The sequence below is a fragment of the Anomalospiza imberbis genome, chromosome 1, assembly GCF_031753505.1.
Source record: "Anomalospiza imberbis isolate Cuckoo-Finch-1a 21T00152 chromosome 1, ASM3175350v1, whole genome shotgun sequence".
NCBI lineage: Eukaryota > Metazoa > Chordata > Aves > Passeriformes > Viduidae > Anomalospiza > Anomalospiza imberbis.
Genome location: NC_089681.1, coordinates 127,374,228 through 127,391,792, shown reverse-complemented (window position 1 = coordinate 127,391,792; position 17,565 = coordinate 127,374,228). Strand labels below are relative to the sequence as shown.

The window sequence follows — 17,565 nt, the reverse complement described above, 5'->3', positions numbered from 1 at the left end:
GAATTAATATTAAGTAAGTTTGTTGGAAAAAAATGGACTTTTTAAGCATTCATAATTGTTTGGTTCTGGAATCAGAAAGCTATCAACCTAAACCTAGGCATCCCTCCTTGTTTTACAGTTGGAAAAAAAGTTTGAAAAATTTTCTATCTCTCTCTTTTTCAGGGGGAAAGGAAATGAAAAGGAAGATGAGAGAGAAAGCAAAATGGGAAAGTATCTCTTATTTGTTATGGAAAAATACTTTTTGTGAAAAAAAGTTTAAATTAGATTACCTAATGCAAAAGGAAAATTCAAAACTAAATGAAATCAAGTTCTGTGAAATTCATTACTGATTTAGGGAAAGACCAGTTGAAGTAGGTATGACTGGATGAAAATTTCAGCAAACTGTTGTTTTAAAAACATCCAAACCTGCAAGAAAATGTGGGGTGAGGCCAAAGAGAAGCAGGAACTTTACACCCATAACTTTCCCAGCCTTTGGTACAGCCTCTTGGAGAGGGCTATCATGTTACTGTATGTTACCTTCCCAAACTTCATCATAAGGCTTAAATCTAAATTTAGATGAAAATTTATCAGAGACAATTAAAACAGAGCAGAGTTGAAATAGAATGAGTTTGCAAATGTGAAGTAAAATTAAAGTCCAGATCTAGCTGGGGGTTTTTTACAAAAAATTTACGATTAGTTTAAATGATTTTCAGCATGCTGAAAATACCTACAATTACACTGGTTCAGACAACAGTACTATACTTTAAAAATACCTAATTAATTATAGTATATCAAGTTACATTATATTAATTACGTTAAACAGAATTTAAATCTAAATAATTTATTGAACAACATCAATTTTATGCACAAAAAATAGCTTTAAATTTAATCAAGTGAAAAAATAATGTATAATGTATAAGTTTTCCTTAAAGCAGATGTGAAAGTTGGACATACACAAGCAGGTAGAACTCTCCTTGAAAGGAATGGATCCCCAACCACAGGGAGAACAGACCTCTGAGAACAAATCTGCTAAGCATTCAAGAGACATATGCCTTTTGCTGTCAAAGAGCAATCATCAAGATGACATTCTTCATTTATCTATCTCAATAAACTAGACCAAAACTTTTCTCTGTGACAGCAGTTGTTTGCTTCTTTTTTTTTTTCCCAGATATACATACAGGTATTTTTTTTTCCCCTGGCATATATACTGTGCAGTTTAATTTTACCCATAGCTCAGCTTCCCTTGCCAAATATAGTTGAATGTTAACATATTTAGGTTTCATAATAATGAAAGCAAGAATGGCACCTTTAGTCTCCTTTAGTCCACAACTTCCAAATGTCTGAATTTTTGAAAGTAAGAGATCTAAATGTGGGAATTGCAGTTTATACGCCCTCTGTCTCCACTGCAATGCCACGAAGAAAATGTAGCTCAGATGTGGACTTATCTTTATTACTCCCTGAAACATAAAATAAATGTTTTAAGTAGCTTAATAAAACTATTTGCTCTGGATCTGTTATTTGGCACAATTCATGTGGAATTTCACATCACGTTCCTATATAAAAATTAATTCTGGGCAGGATTTTGCACTCCATCTTAACCGTATCTGATTTTTATGTTCCATAGCAGAGTTGAGGCTGCCCAAGCAGGTCTAATACATTTTTACTTTATTATGATTCCTATAAAGTCTCTTGAAATACGCTTAAAATTGCCTTGACAATTTAAACAAAAGCAGATCTGTATGGGATCTGTAATTGTACTGTGCTACATGATTTAAGCTGGCTAATAGTGAGCACACACTGAGCAGCTGGGAAGGAAAAGACTGTGTGCTCAGAAGGAAAAGGGAGAGCAGAAGGAAAGGTTAATAAAGCAAAACGTAGATCTCTTTTCTTGCTGAAAATTACGTCTCCAATTTACCGATATCACTGTGTTAATATATGCAGACAAAGCAACATATATAGCGATTTCTTTAGTCATGCTATAATCCTCCTTCTGTTTTTTCTTAGTATTCTTTAATGTTTTATGTTATTTATTTTGCATATTTGCATCTCATTCCCAGTTATACAAATGTAAATTTTTCATTAAATGTTGAACTGCTTAATTTAAGGTACTAAGAGAAGCACTGTCTCACCTAAAAACTTAGTATTAAAGATAATGTCTCAAAACCCCAAATATAGTATTTATGACACTTTTACAAAGAGTTTTCCATGTGTTAATATAATTCAAAAAAATAAGACTAATATATAATGCTATATTAAAAAAATAGGTTACTTTCAACAGCTGCCTGTAAGTAAATTAAGATTAGAAAAAGCAAACAGCTAAATTTGATATGACTTAAAATTATTTTTTATTTAAAATATAAAATCAAGTAAAAGACCATGAAATAAAGCTTCCAGAAATTCCAATATTATTGCCACTTCAAAAAAAAATATTTCAAGTTGTACTTACAGCTTATACATCCTTTTATTAAAGAATTCCGAAGGTAAGTTACAGCATTAGCAAAAATGAAACCCAGCATATATGTGTCCATTTTAATTCAATAAGGTTAAGACAGCTTTGTGGTTTAGATGCTCAGCAGGTCTGAGTTCTACAGCATCATTACACCCTGCCTTGAAACTGAAGATTTTTACTAGCCTCATAGCCATAAGGGCTATAAAGGATTTGCATGAGTGATGAGAGTCCAAAATGCGCAGCAGAGATCAGAGTTCATGGTGGGTGTCAGGCATTGTGCAAATCTGAAAGCTACATGCATTTTTATGGGTAATAAATACTGTAGTCATTAGGAAAATTTCTTACAAACAAAGGAGATGGAAATCTTGTGTTAGGAATTTACATAACAGCCTTCCTTAAATATAAAGGTTATAATTTTAATTGTATTCTTGGGGGTCTCAAAAAAAAAAATCTCAACCAACCTATCGCTTTCATCTTCACGTAATAAAAAGCTATGAAACAGGCTGTTAACTGAATTAAGTGTCATAAGGTCATGAAATAAAAGATCTATTTTCTTCTTTTCTTCTTTCTTTTTTTTTTTAGGAGAGAAAACAGTTTACAAAACAGAAAAAGACTTGTTCAATGAAACAATCAGCTTCAGTTACAAGTGCAAAAGTCAGCCATGTGTACTAATTCACAGTAATTATGATGCAAAGTGAACTCCTTGGAGACTTAAAAGTCAACGCCTGGCAATGGTTGGGCAAACAGCAGAGTGGAGCTACTCAGGTGATACTGACCCCTTCAAAGCCCTTTGTGTTACTGAACAACCCAACCTATCCAAGTATCTGCTTGTCCTCCCTTTCCTAGGTATTATTACCATACCATATTTACAGAGCTGCTATTTAAAACATTACAAACTAGCATGCATCCCAGCACTCAGCTGTTGCATAAGCAGTGAATACACTCCAAGGAAACAGAAGCACTGAAGAAGACAAATTTAAATCTGTGTTTGTAACACAATCCCAGCTGAGAATTAGATGTGGAACGTGGAAAGGTGATAGGGCAGGAGTCTTAGAAAATTCATCTTAGTCGTCTTCCCCTTTTTAGACTTTAACACATCATGCCCTCCTGTCTTCTTGCCTCCCACGTAAGCAATTGCTACATTGTGAAATGAGGTAAAAATCCAAGACTGACAATTTTCGAGCATTCAACACTGTCCGCGCTGCTTCCACAATGATATTACAGGTTTCACAATGGCTTATACGGGGACAGTTAGAGTTAGACCAATACAATGCTGAAAGCTAGAGGAAAAAGCATGTCTTTGGCATCTCATATTTAACACATATATTTACACCATGACAGGAAAATTCACCCCAAAAAACCTAGGAACCGCTGATAATGAGAGTCTCTGTTGCTAGTCTGAATTGGGTTTAAAATTACAAAAGAACCCAGAGACCACCTGCAGAAGAGACAAGTTGCAACCTATCTACCTGGCACCAAATTATGCCCTTAAGTGGAGCACTACAGTTAAAAGAAAACTCAGGGCATTCTGCCACTGCACGTCTACTGCTACAACTTCATGCAGCATCTCACTGTTAATATAAATTTAGGACAAGCCAACATTTACAGCACATTTAAAAATACATCTCAAACCACCTATCTCTTAAAGCAGATTCTTAGTTTACAATGAACTGCTGGCAAAAAGCTTGCTGCAGCATTCTCATGAATGACAGGTCTCTGTAAAGAGTGTTTTCTGTACTGCATTAAAAAATTCACAGCAGTCTGTAAAATAAAAACTCTAGATCAAATGACATTTTAAATTAAAATTTTGCAGAATTCTCTATGGCTGCTATGTTCATGAGACTTTTTATTAGTGTAAGGGGCAAATACTTTTTACTCTGCAAGCGCTTTATTGCATTTTTCCTTCATTTACAGCATGCTTTTTATTTAGGGCTTTAGAGACCCACATTCTTTTCTCCCTCCCCTTCTATTTTTCTTCCCTGAATGCTCCTAAAGTTACAGAACAAGGGGATCCTACCTGGCAGTCTACAACAGGTCAGTGATCAAACAGAAGGAGCAGTGAGACAGCAGCCAAATCCTGCCCCATCTCCTGAGAATTACAGAAAGCCAGGGCTTCTCAGCCTGCAATGCAACCGAGCCACTGCACCCTGAGGCTCAGATAATCTTAGTTCACTTTCTGCAAGCACATACAGCACAAATCTCTGCACCTACTGAAGTTAAGACACAAGCATTTTTTTTTAAGTTGCTGCTCACTGTAGTTTTCGACACAGGTAGAAACTGCTTGAAAATGTGACCTCATCTGTCTTATGACAGCAGAAACAAAGATAGATTAAAAATACACCAACATTGTTCTGCCCCAGTGATCAAAGCTGTTTTAAATAAACAGTGCTCTTTATCTGTAAAATGCACTGGTCTTTGAACAACTATTAGTTTTACCTAAAGTATTTACATTTGCTTGAACAAATCAATACACCAGATACAATAAGCTGTAATATGAACAGACAGAACTAGACCAAGTAGTGAAGTATTATCATTTACCCAGTAATGCGCCAGTTGTTCATTAAGATACTACTTTATGCAAGGAAAACACTCTTAAAATCTTAGTGGGTTTTAAATACAGCCTACATTCAGGAATGCATTATGCACTGAGTTAACATTACACAGCCTACGTCTGCTATGTACTCAAAGAAGCATGAGCAGTCTTTGCCATTTCAAAAAGCCAGTATCACTGCAAAAAGTGAAAATTAGTGGGTGCAATAACACATCAGGAAAGAAGTGACGTGGTAGAGTGGGTGCCACAAAGTAGTAACTAATTATTAACTTCTGGAAAGGTTAGCATGAATCTTCTTTAAGGCCATAAGCTACAGCCAACATGAATAAAGACACATTCTTGATTAAGGAGACAAACTCTAAGCTGTGAGAATTAGAGAGCGCAGTTAAAAGGCACGATGCACAGAAACATTTACCCTTTCATCAAGAACGGCTGGCCTATCTAGGAAAGAGCTGAGATGCTCTTAGGAGAGTCTGCTCTTGAACCGGATCTGTGGTTAAACAGAAGCCTTAGTCCACACAATTAATCTTACAAACTGCACTTTCATGAATGTCATATGAAGGAAATTAAAGATACTTACACAGCCACCAGCAAGAATTTCTGCAGCCAGTGGGACAGATCCATCTTTAGTCCTGAACTTATCTCTCACAAAATCATTAACCTTAAAAGACAAACATTTATGAAAGCTGATAAATTAAAAGGTCAGAGAAAACACTCATCAGCTGCCAATTCTGTGCAAATGAAAATGCAAATACATCCACTAAGCTACCAAACTACAAGATATATCAAAGAAATCAAAGTCTTAGATTTTATATTAAATATTCTAAAGCTATGTTCTTCCTTCTAACAAGAATTTGCAGCATAATTCAAATACTTATTATTCAAAAAATAAATCATCACTAATAATGTAGATTATAAAATCAGATAATTATAAAATACATTAATATTTTAGAAGTGTCAAATTAATAAAAAATTAAAATTAACACATTAAAATGTCAAATCAATATCAGAATGTTCAACACTAAGCTTTAACACAACAGCAATTCAATTAGTAGCATTATGTGCCTTTTTTTTAAATGCATACTACTATCGTTGATGAATACTGCCTTATCAGTGAATAAACAATATATTATGATTGGATTATAATAAGAAATTCTTAAGTGCCTTACAAACACGTAAGTAATAACAAAATTACAGAAGTAAAACATTTAGAAAAAGCACGCAAACAAGTTCCTTTCTTACCAACAATTCACTACATGCTCATATTATCTATCTCCTATTGCACTAGAATCACACATACAAGTAACCACATGGAGATACAAAAACAAAAGCCCTCCAATAAGTAACTATTCTGATTTGCTAAGAAGTGAAACCAAAGGCCTATGCTACTTACAAACAAGAAGATGAGCTGAACAAGTTGAATGAGCTTGTTATATTTTTGAGTGAGTCCAAAAATAAGTTCTCAGTAAGATTCCTAAAATTTACATCTACACCTCCGGATGAGACTTGTATGCCACTTGTACTGTTCACAAGTCAGATATTAACATTGCTAATTTTAATTTGCTGCATTTTACAATGTGGAAAAACATGAAAAAAATCTATTTGCAAACTTACAGTAAGTTTTATGGCCTTCTCTGGTGCTACTCCTAACAGCTGTGGTAACAGACCTGTAACATGGAAATAGAGAATTCAAGGCATTGAGTAACCTGGTATTAAATAAACAAATCAACAAATGTATGTAGAGACCAGCACCTAGAAACAGGCGATTTTTACAGCAATTTTGTGTTATTATATAAAATGAGAGTACTTAAACATTCAATTTTGAGAACAAACTTTGTGCTACCACTTCAAGTGCTACCACTGTCTATATGTATTTCTTTCTTTTTCTTTTTAATTCATACTAGCTCATTTTATGTTTAAACACTAATATAGATTTGCCAAATATGTTTCAGTACTGTCCCAAGCTGACTTTCATTTTCTGCACCTTCACACAAATATCAAGACTTTCTAATTAATTTTGTGAGATACACAAAGAATCTACTTCAAAAGTCAAAACCTTTTCCTAGCAAAAACAATGGCATTTAGATGGCAGGACCGAAGGGAATAGGAATCAAAATAATGCAAAACATTCAAACATGTATGACTGGATTCTTGAGCTCTTTGCCCAGCTAAATCATCAGCTCTTAAAACAAAGGAAGTTATGTTGCTTTCTACTCAGGTATGGAATTTTCTATTTTATTTTGTTAGAAGTGATGTGATACAGAACTGGAAGTGTGAATTTCTGACTGTCAGCTTCACTTGTTTGAAGTGAATGGTCGATATTTTGTAAACATTTGAATGACACAGCCTAAAAATAGGCAAAGCTTACCAACAAAGCCTGAAGCTAGAATGGTGTTGCAAGCATTCATCAGCATAATGAAATTAGGACATCATTCAAAAATGTGAGAAAATCACCCCAGCTAGAGCTCCTGGTGCAGAGCCCTTTGTTTTAGCAGCTCAGGCAGCACATTTGGGTACTTTCTACAAAGCCTGACATTTTCATCTCTCCACTGTTTTATTTAGTTGAAAAAAAAAACCCAAACCAATTAAGTTTCCACCTCTAAAAGTTAACCTGCTGAAAAGCATTTTCTTAAAGAATTAAGTATCAGAATAATACAGAGAAAAATGCACATGCTCTGGTTTAGTATATTCTTCAATCCTGCTACCATCCATCAGCTTTACTGGTTCCTACTGATGCTCTTAATAAGGAATTGACATTGAAGAAAAGCAACATTTGGTTTGTGGTAGCAGGGGACCCAACCATATTTACGTACTGATGTCTTGATACAGCTGATGTACATATACAAGTAACATTTACCCAAGATAACAATGCTGCATTATGACCATATGACTGAATATTCAAATTAAAAAATACAGTAGCACTAAGTTCATATACAGTTGCTCAAAACTAAAAGAGATTCCGCCGACTACGTTAAATTTTAGAATTTGAGTTTCTTAAAAAGTGTTACTTGTACAGGTGACATGAAACCAGACCTCAATGAAAAACCATTAAGCCATTCAGAATTACATAATTGTTACATTATGTGTAGCACTATGAGGGAAACACAATAATATAAAATGAATAGAATTTTTTCATTACAAAATTACCTTTGTAATTGCTATAATACTTACAACTTGCTATAGGACATGTGTAGCCTTATATAAACATTATGGCAAATGATTTTATATCTTCAGAGATTAAAAAATGTTCCGTATACTTTAAAAGCACACTACCTATTCTTAAGCTGAATCCAGCAAAATTAAGCAAGTCTGATGTAGCAGATACTATTCCAAACACATAGGTCATTAATTTTAAAATCACATATACATATATTATTACACCCAAGCTGTACATACCACGACTTTCAAGTCATGTTTTATCAAATAAATCACAGAAAAAGACATTCTAAAATATCAATATATGAAAAGTATAAAAGTAGTCCAGTTGATGATCTGCAGAAACCTCCAATATTAGAAACAACATTAGCAGGACAAATCAAATCCATTTTCACTGAACTGATCTGAAGATGGCCTTTTAGCCTTTTTTCAGCTCCCAAAACTTTGTATTTGTAAAAACACTTGTAAAGTCATAAGAAAATGATGTTTATCTTGGAACAAATTATTTTTTTCCGTCTGGTTCATTCCTTTTGTACTCAAATCCGAATGGGAATGTTATGACTCAAAGCTTTCCATAAAACTTCGAGGTAGAGAAGAGAAAGGTTAAATCGAATAGACAGCAGTTTAAAAAAACCCCAACACCAGAAAAACCCGACTGAGCAACCAAAACCTAGAACATTTTTCTCTTTTCCTGCCTGTACTTCACACATGATTTTATAGTATAAAAGTGCTTTGTAAGTTTAATTACAGATAATGCTGTATATATCTACTGCAAGATAGCAGACAGTATTCTATAAAAGGCAGCATGAATTTTAAGACCAGGTTTTACAGCCTTACCAGGTACCAGCTAGGCCTACTGTCTCCAGCACCTTAGGAGGGCAGAGAGACCCTTCATTTCATTTCATACCTATCTCAAAGCGCTACCTGTGCATTCTATATGCTATGACCATCAAAATTATTTTTTTTTTCTTTATTGTTTTGATGGGAGCCCTGAAACACTGTCGAAAATTTTATAAACATGATAAAGATGCTAAGTTTTGAAAGAAAGAAAGCACATCAAAGGCCCCATATGAAAATGTCATCTTTCTGTTGGGGTTATCTTGACACAGTGGGAATTTCTTAGTGTTACTATGCATTAACAGATCAGCAATATGACATATACACAGATGGAGAACAGGTTTAGAAATGTCTGACAGTGCCTTAAAAATGCATGCCTTTTATAACATCAGAGCATAATATCTTGCACATAGGCAGCCTGCTAGTATAGTACATGTAAACACATTATTCAGTGCCTTTTTATATCCAAGGCTTTTTAGCAGCAATTACAATGTACCACTTCATATCTGATACACTGTCATAGAGGGACTCTCAGGGAAGGGGAAGGTGTGTGCAAGAGAGAGCACCAAAAGCTGCATTTGTATTGTGACACCCTCTAAGTTATTTTCTGAAAGCAGTATAAATACATTGTGAATACACACACAACAGCTCATCCAGCCCAGCAGTACCAATAGCACTGAGAAACAAAAATCTTACTTGGCCAAAGTATTTTTTTAGATGTCTAACAGGGACGCTTCAGTTTCACACTGTGTAACAGATGTGATTTTCCCTTCACATCAGGAAAACACAGTGACTGAAGGTTTTTTTGCTTGGTCTAGATAAAATATTTGAAACATTAGGGTATCTCATAGGAAGGCAATAATGGAATACTGCCACATTTTTCCATTACAGGATTCACACAATAAACTAGACAATTAATCGCCGCTTGTCATTCAAATATAACTCCCTCAGACTCGAAATGGGGTATTTCCTGAAAATGTTGTGCTTTGACAGAACATGGGGTACAAGTAGGCTTGTAGTTCCAGTCTATATATATGGTATTCCATTGCATAATTTGGAAGGAAAGCTTCTGCCATAGTCTTTTTGCATCATTAGCATGGGAGTCCATCAGTAATAATGAACAAATCATTAAAATCTAAATTAGATGGCATTTGGAGTCACTGCAGGGCTAGAAGCACCATCAACAGAAATAAAACTAACAAACAAGCTCCTGAACAGGTAATGATCACAGATGACAGTGTCTTCAACAGCATTCCCTGTCTTTTCCATCCTTCAAGCAAAGTGGCATTAACAGCATGGCTACCAAACATTTTCCTAAACTACATTTTATCCCTGGTACTTAAAGTTCCTATGAAACTTTGATGAACTACGTGTGAAAGGATGCACTGCTTTAGTCTGTGAAGCATTCTGTGACTCATCAGGTGGACTTCTGATTAAAATTCTACTATGACATGTAGGTGACCTCATGAGTTGGAAGAGACCTTGACAAATCACAGCTTTCAAAATTTTCTTAAATTTGCATGTACAAAAATACCTATGAGTTTCTAAATATGCATTTCAGCTATAAACGTAGACACAACAGTAAATTACAGGTATATGAGATGAGCATTCTTTTCAGCCATGCTGAGAGACAGACGAAAAATCTATCTCAGATGTAAAGTCTTTAAAAAAATGCTAACAATACAGCATTCATATAATGCATATTATAAAGACTCTACAGAGGTTTATATCATGTTTGTTTTTGTTGGTTTCTTTTTTTTTTTTTTAATCCAAGTGTCTTCTCAGTGGAAACATTGATTATACTTAGAACCAAATTGACATCAAACCAAATTCAGTGCTCTCTAGATATCCACAAGATGGTGTAATTTATCCTTATCTGAGATGGTGGTTTAAAACATGGTTTCCAAGTTTGGAAAAAAAACAGTGATACAAAAAGAAATCAGTTCACTTTGTTGGATGGAAATACGAGCCTTCTATTAAAAAGATCTGAAATGGCTCAGTTCAGAGTGGGGCTTATAATTTCTACTTGCTTTCTTCAAGTGCATCAACACAAAAGACCACTGCTCTAAATGGTCCTAGTACAATTTTTAAAAAGCTTTTGCATCTATTCAGCTAAAGAGAAGTCTCCCAATGATTACTTCCTCCCTCAGTGGGGACAAAACCACCCACATTGACTTAACTCTGAACAAATCAGTTGAAGAAAGAATTGCAGTGACTGATGAGTAGCAAAAAGTAATGTACTCTGTAGTGTGTCCTACCTAGTGTAGGATTCAAGACTAGAATAAGATGACTTTTGCTAAATGTGTACTGCATTACATTGGGTAATTACACTAATCTATAAAATGCTTCTTTCAAATCTTGTTCCTCTCAAGCTTAACCGGAAACTTCCTCCTGCACTCAGCTCCTTAACTTTCTTCAACATCTCCTTAGAAAGTGAGCAGTAGTCTGAATTTACAAAACTGCACAGAAGGAGCTCCAAATTTTTAAGCAGTTTTTCCTATTTGACTCTAAGAGCTAAGTCAGGGTGCTCTTTAAGGAGAGAATTTGTAGAAGCGCAGGTCTAAATTTGCCTCTAAAATGATGGTATTCAACTATATAATCCAGAAATTAGATTATTAGCCTGGTCTTAAAAGTTCAGCTCCACCAAACTGTCTGAGATTTCACTATTCAATATTCCTTGGAAAACTGGAAAGTAGTAAAGACAATGGGGATTGGAATGACAAGCTATACTGATGAAGTTTCCTAAGGTTCCCTAAACCTGGCAATGAAAAAAATAATTCCAAACTCAGGACAAGCAAACAGAGTTAAGAACATGCATTTATGACATTTATGAGTTTTTATCTGTTTTATTTTTCCCAAGGTGAAAAAAAATCACTGTCCTTCAGAATTTCAATAAGACAGAAGGAAGCAATAGTAGAATTCTGCATATTTATTCTTTCAGGATGCTGGAAGAAGCAGACAAAAATTTACAAGGAATACATTTGGTTCTTTAGGTAATAACTGGGACTTTTGAAAGATTTTGATTGCTATAAATCCTTACAAAATAGAGACCATGTCAATACTCTTTATTAAATTATTAAGTCTACTCCAAAAATGGCCACAAACTCAGTCAGTAATAAGAGAGCCTTCCCATGTCCAATTGTGCTGAAATAATTACAGAGTCTGTATTTTGCAGAGCAGCTACTTAGCGACTCAGGTCATACGTAAGGTGTGCACACCTATTACACCACCTAGTTTTTATGCTGTTACCCACATTTTTTTATGAACTGTTACTTTTTTTTAAGGTGCACACAGCTTTGCCAGTTCATAACAATATGTCACCAAAATCCTCTGTTCTTCATTCCTTACTCAAGTGCTTTTAACAATCAATTTCTTTCATTACAATATTCTTATTTTACAAGTGAAAATAAGTTTCTAAGCAAGCTAGCTAAAAATTAATTCTGTAATGCAAGTTTTAAATTCTCCCCTAATAATATGGCAGAGGGGCATAAAAAATCTCAATAATTATGACATCAGAAATATAATTTACTTTAACTCTGTGACAGAGAAGAACTGGAATCTCATGCAGAGGTTCTTGATTCTTTATGACTCCTCCTGAGTTACCTGAACTGACACCACTGATGCCACAACTGGGACAAGGACAGAACAAAAAAAAAAAAAAAAGCCACCATTGAACTATTGAACTTCTGGCACTTATCTAAGATATCCAAAGTGAGTATGAATGATTTACATCCTGAACAGTGTCAATGGATTTTGGAGCTTTCTCCATTGACTACAAAGGCAGGTTGGAATGGGCAACTTCATAACTTGGGTGAATTGGTTACATTTATAAAACTAAGTGGGCTGAAACCCAATGAATCACTCTGGCTGACTCCACAGTAACAACCTAAGAAAAGGTATACAAAAAACTTGATAAAGATTACTATTTCCAATGATTACTGAAGCAAATGCAACTGATTCGCAGAGACCTTTTTGTCTCAAGAGAAACATAACAAAAAGTACTGCAGAGAACAAAAACCCACAGATGATCTAACTTCTTACCAAACAGGACAAAACACTCTTGGCATTAAGCACTGCTAAGGAAATGAGAACTTTACTAACAATGTATTTTTGCTGCAGGAAATTACTAATGTTTCCCTATGGCAGATGAGGAGAGAAAGGACAGAGAGGTCCTACAGAAATGTTCTCATTACAGTGAAGTTTTAATTATTGATAAGTTTGTAAATCCTTCACCTGTAACAAAGACGCAAAAGTCTGAACTAAAATGACTTAAAAATCCAGTCACACAAAACTCTTAATAGTATCTTATCATTAGTATATAACACCTTTTAAACTTACCTCGATAAAGCCCAAAGAAACCTTCATAACGTAGCACTTTTTTGAAACAATCAAAACTGTTTTTATACATAAGTTCTCCCACAAAGGAGCCTGTAGAACGCTGGTTTTGCATGCGAGTTTTCACTAAATCAATTGGGTAGACTGCAGTGGCTCCAACAGCTGCAAATAAAATTAAAGATATAAGAAAACATGACTTTGCATTTGCACTGTTTGACTGCAACTGTCATCTTTCACATTTACATCTAAAATATCAGTTACATCTTTTTTCTTTGTGATATATTCCGGATACATTAAACTACCTCCCACAGTTTTAACCAAATACACTTTCCAGGCCTACCTCATTATTAGTTTCATTTTCATTAAATTTGTTTGGGGACAAATCAGATAGCAACACCACCTGGAAACTCCAATAGTTCATAAATTTCAAAATTATTGTAGACCAGATGATCCTTTCCCCTTCAATCTTACAGACATCCCACCCCTTGGACACAGCTCCAAGGGAAAGTCTGAGAAGCCTTCCACACTAAAATGAGAGTCAGAAGGAGAAGAAGGGCAAAAGAAAAGAACAAAAAACCCAATCAGAGAAGATGAATATTCTTTTGCTCAGCCATGACTAACCTCCAGCAACTGAACCAAGGGCAAACCTGTACGCTGACTCTGCAATCTGGATGAGAACAGGTCGAGACACATCGCCTGAAGCTTTCTGTCAAGGCAGGATTTAAAACAAAAGGAAAGACAAGAAAAATAATCAAAACATCTAATTTCCCAGGAGAACATTTCATGATCAGACAGATAAAAGTATATGGATACCAGGAAAAAATTCCACAATACACTAGAGATTTTGTTCTCAATTATTACTTTTTTTCCACTGATTTCTAAGTGTCATATAAGGCAGCCTCTTCCGATTGGAATAGGAAAGAAAGTAGATACTACAACAAAATTATACAACTCTAAAATCAATGGTCTAAATGTGGTCTAAATGAGGGCTTACATATTGCCTCTTCAGTCATTAATTTTCTACAGCTAAAAGCAACTCCAGCGTGGAATTTCTTTCTACTGTCGCCAAAACCGGGTACACCTATTACTTCCCGGGCTACCAAAACAAGTATGTGAGCACTCACACAGATTAGCTGAAGGAAAATAAGGTTCCATAAAGTGCCCCCACAATTTCATTTTGCTCACAGTCTATGAGTGCTAGATTCAACCCAATGAAAAATAAATTTCAGAAGTGTTCCAGATTTAAAATTACTATCTAATGAAAGAAAATAATACACAAAACAGAAGTTCTGCAACGGCATTAAATCTTTCATACTTACTAGCACCTTTTACAGTATGTTCTTTTTAGGATACTACAAGTAAAGCAACAAAATAAAAAATATGGATACATTTTCCTGTGTTTACATTTTAGTTAATTCCAATATAGGTGGAGATGACCAGAAATAAATTAAAGACATCAATGTAGCTGAAAATCTTTTCAGTCTCAGCATCAAGCAGCTGACATTAAAAAGGAATTAAGTGGAAAAAAATGAAAAGGTGGGTCGCATACACAGAAGAAATGGAAAGACTTAAGGATCATAGTTCATTGTTCTCGCCTCCTAGAACAATGTAAATCATGGTAGCAGAGACAGTGGCTCCAAAGCAAAAAGTGAAGAAGCTGCTACTTCCATCACACATTTTTCTCTACCTTTTACTGCCACCTATTGTAACTTATGTTACTTGATATTCAGCCCAATGCAAAAGCTTTTAACTCCTTTAGGAGTCTTCTAGGAATAGATGGTGAACTTTGGAAGCCAACTTACTTGAATTTATCCCAGCATCATCACCATTTAGTCACTGCTTGAACAAACAGAAAACTACCACCTCAGATCCTGTCTTGGAGAGGTGGTGGGGGTGTTCACATGTAGGGGAGGCAGGAGAAGAAAAAAGAGAAGGAAAAGAGACGCATGTGTACACACACACAGAGGCCTGGCTTATGGCCTGGTAGTCCTAAAAATGTAGCCTGGATCAACTCATTGTGGTCAAACTGGCGTCTCCGCACAGACCCAGAGCAGGAAAAAAGAAAACCAACAAAAAACCCTTAGTCTCACAAGACACAAAGTTAAGACTGCCTTAAAATAGAGACAGAGAGAAACGGGAGAGTTAGTTTTAAATCTATCTGCAGAGAACCTTGTGTCAATGAAAATACAAAATACGATAAAGTAATACGAAAACTAAAAGACCAACAGGTTTGACATTATAGAACATTCCTATTTCTTTTTGCCTCAAAACCAAATAAAAGTCCATTTGTGGTTATACCACTGAAAGTAAATATCCTTTAGGTTTTGGACATACTTTTACTGAAACTGTGATGTTAGTCTATACATAAGCTCTCCTATTTTGATATTCAGCAGAGCATAAAGCAAAGCAGAGAACACTGCGAAGCCAAGAACATGAATATGTGCTCAGAACAAGGGCTGCCATTTCATAGGATAGATGCCAAATTTTAATTTTTTTCTTTTCCTCATTAAAAAGAACACAGACCAACAGAATCATAAAACATAAACATCTTAATTAGGCATGCATCTAGTATTTACTGACTGGCTAGATGACACTGCTATACATATTATCTTTCCAAGGTCAATTACATTGATAAAACAGAGCCCAAGAGGAAGGGGCACAAAGAAGAGATGGAGAGAACATGACACCAATAAAAAAAATTCTAACAAGATGTTACTCCTCACAGTTATTACAGAACACATGAGAAAAGCAACTTAGATGACAACAACAGGAAGAGGCTGACTGCCTATTTACCTGGCACTGGAAACAAATAACAGCATTGTGCTGGCTTCTGTTCTTACCTGCCTCTGAGCCTCAGCCAGATTGTAGGGCAATGTCCCTTCCTCCAGAGGAGCAATTCTTTCTATATCAGCTAACGTCATGCGCCTGATGAAATTAATTCACATTAGTGTTTACTTAGAGGTTGGTTTTCAGATCACTAAAAGTTACCTGCACATGGGCCACAACATTACATTCTCCTGTTCCCCAACACCACCTCCCACTTCTTCCAAGAAAGAGAAGAGAAGAGAAGAGAAGAGAAGAGAAGAGAAGAGAAGAGAAGAGAAGAGAAGAGAAGAGAAGAGAAGAGAAGAGAAGAGAAGAGAAGAGAAGAGAAGAGGAAGAGAAGAGGAAGAGAAGAGGAAGAGAAGAGGAAGAGAAGAGGAAGAGAAGAGAATGAGAAGAGAATGAGAAGAGAATGAGAAGAGAATGAGAAGAGAATGAGAAGAGGAAGAGAAGAGGAAGAGAAGAGGAAGAGAAGAGGAAGAGAAGAGGAAGAGAAGAGGAAGAGAAGAGGAAGAGAAGAGAATGAGAAGAGAATGAGAAGAGGAAGAGAAGAGGAAGAGAAGAGGAAGAGAAAAGAGAGGAGGATAGATAATTATCCACTTACCCCCGTGGCTCATAAAGATCTGCTAACTGAAACAAGATGTCAACTTCCATGGGTGTAACCTGACCAAATTTCTGGGCTGCCAGAACAAACTCCTCTGCAACAGAATAAAAATACAGAAAATTAAATGAACTCAAACTAGAAGAAATAATCCAGAGCACCCCATAGTTGCACTATATTTTAGTATAAAGTAGAAGACGCTGGTTGGGGAGGATGAAAGGGGAGTAAGTTACCCAACACAGAAGTGTTCCTGTCACTACATAAATGTGTGCTTTAAATGGTCTGTCCTTCATGCAAGTAAGTACAACTCTGGTCTTAAAGCTTAGTACTACCAGCAGGATTTAGGATATTTGACATACGGTATCAATCAGCTGCAGGTCAGAGGGAAAAATATAAAATAAAAAGCAAACAAAGAAAAACCCCCAAAACAGGAGTCAAGAGATGTGGAACTTTTCATGCATAGTCCCAGGAGGCCACATTAATGAAACTCTGGTGTTGCACAGGGAATTCTCTATAAAAGTGGTTAGATATAGCAGATAACATCTTGTTCCAAGCTTGTAGATCAGCTTACTTTGCCGCCAATACAAGTTTATGGAATTCTTCAACTACCCTTGAAGGTCACTTTAATAGGCTGCCAATTTGGCAGGAGTCCTAGGAAGTTTTTTAAACTTTTAAATATCTTTACATACTTTCCTCACCCTGCCCCCACCACCAGTTTACTAGGACCTTTTTCTGATTGAAACAAAATGAAAAAGCTGGAGGGTGCACTCTGACGGGACTGTACAAAACCGAGTGGCAAACCAAGGAATGGTAACGAGGCAGGCTTCCCCCCCT

General features: G+C 35.7%; 1 protein-coding gene across 3 annotated transcripts in view; it reads right to left on the bottom strand.

The window, feature by feature from the left end:
* The window catches only part of SLC25A13 (solute carrier family 25 member 13), a 99,278-nt gene that overhangs the window by 23,356 nt on the left and 58,357 nt on the right, over window positions 1-17,565 (bottom strand). For all 3 annotated transcript variants that reach the window (XM_068210622.1, XM_068210612.1, XM_068210603.1), the window contains 6 exons: window positions 16,735-16,828; window positions 16,148-16,232; window positions 13,929-14,013; window positions 13,311-13,469; window positions 6,594-6,646; window positions 5,560-5,640 (listed from right to left, as the gene is read on the bottom strand). In XM_068210622.1, the coding sequence (XP_068066723.1) occupies window positions 5,560-5,640; window positions 6,594-6,646; window positions 13,311-13,469; window positions 13,929-14,013; window positions 16,148-16,232; window positions 16,735-16,828 (557 nt within the window). The remainder of the gene's footprint in view (window positions 1-5,559; window positions 5,641-6,593; window positions 6,647-13,310; window positions 13,470-13,928; window positions 14,014-16,147; window positions 16,233-16,734; window positions 16,829-17,565) is intronic.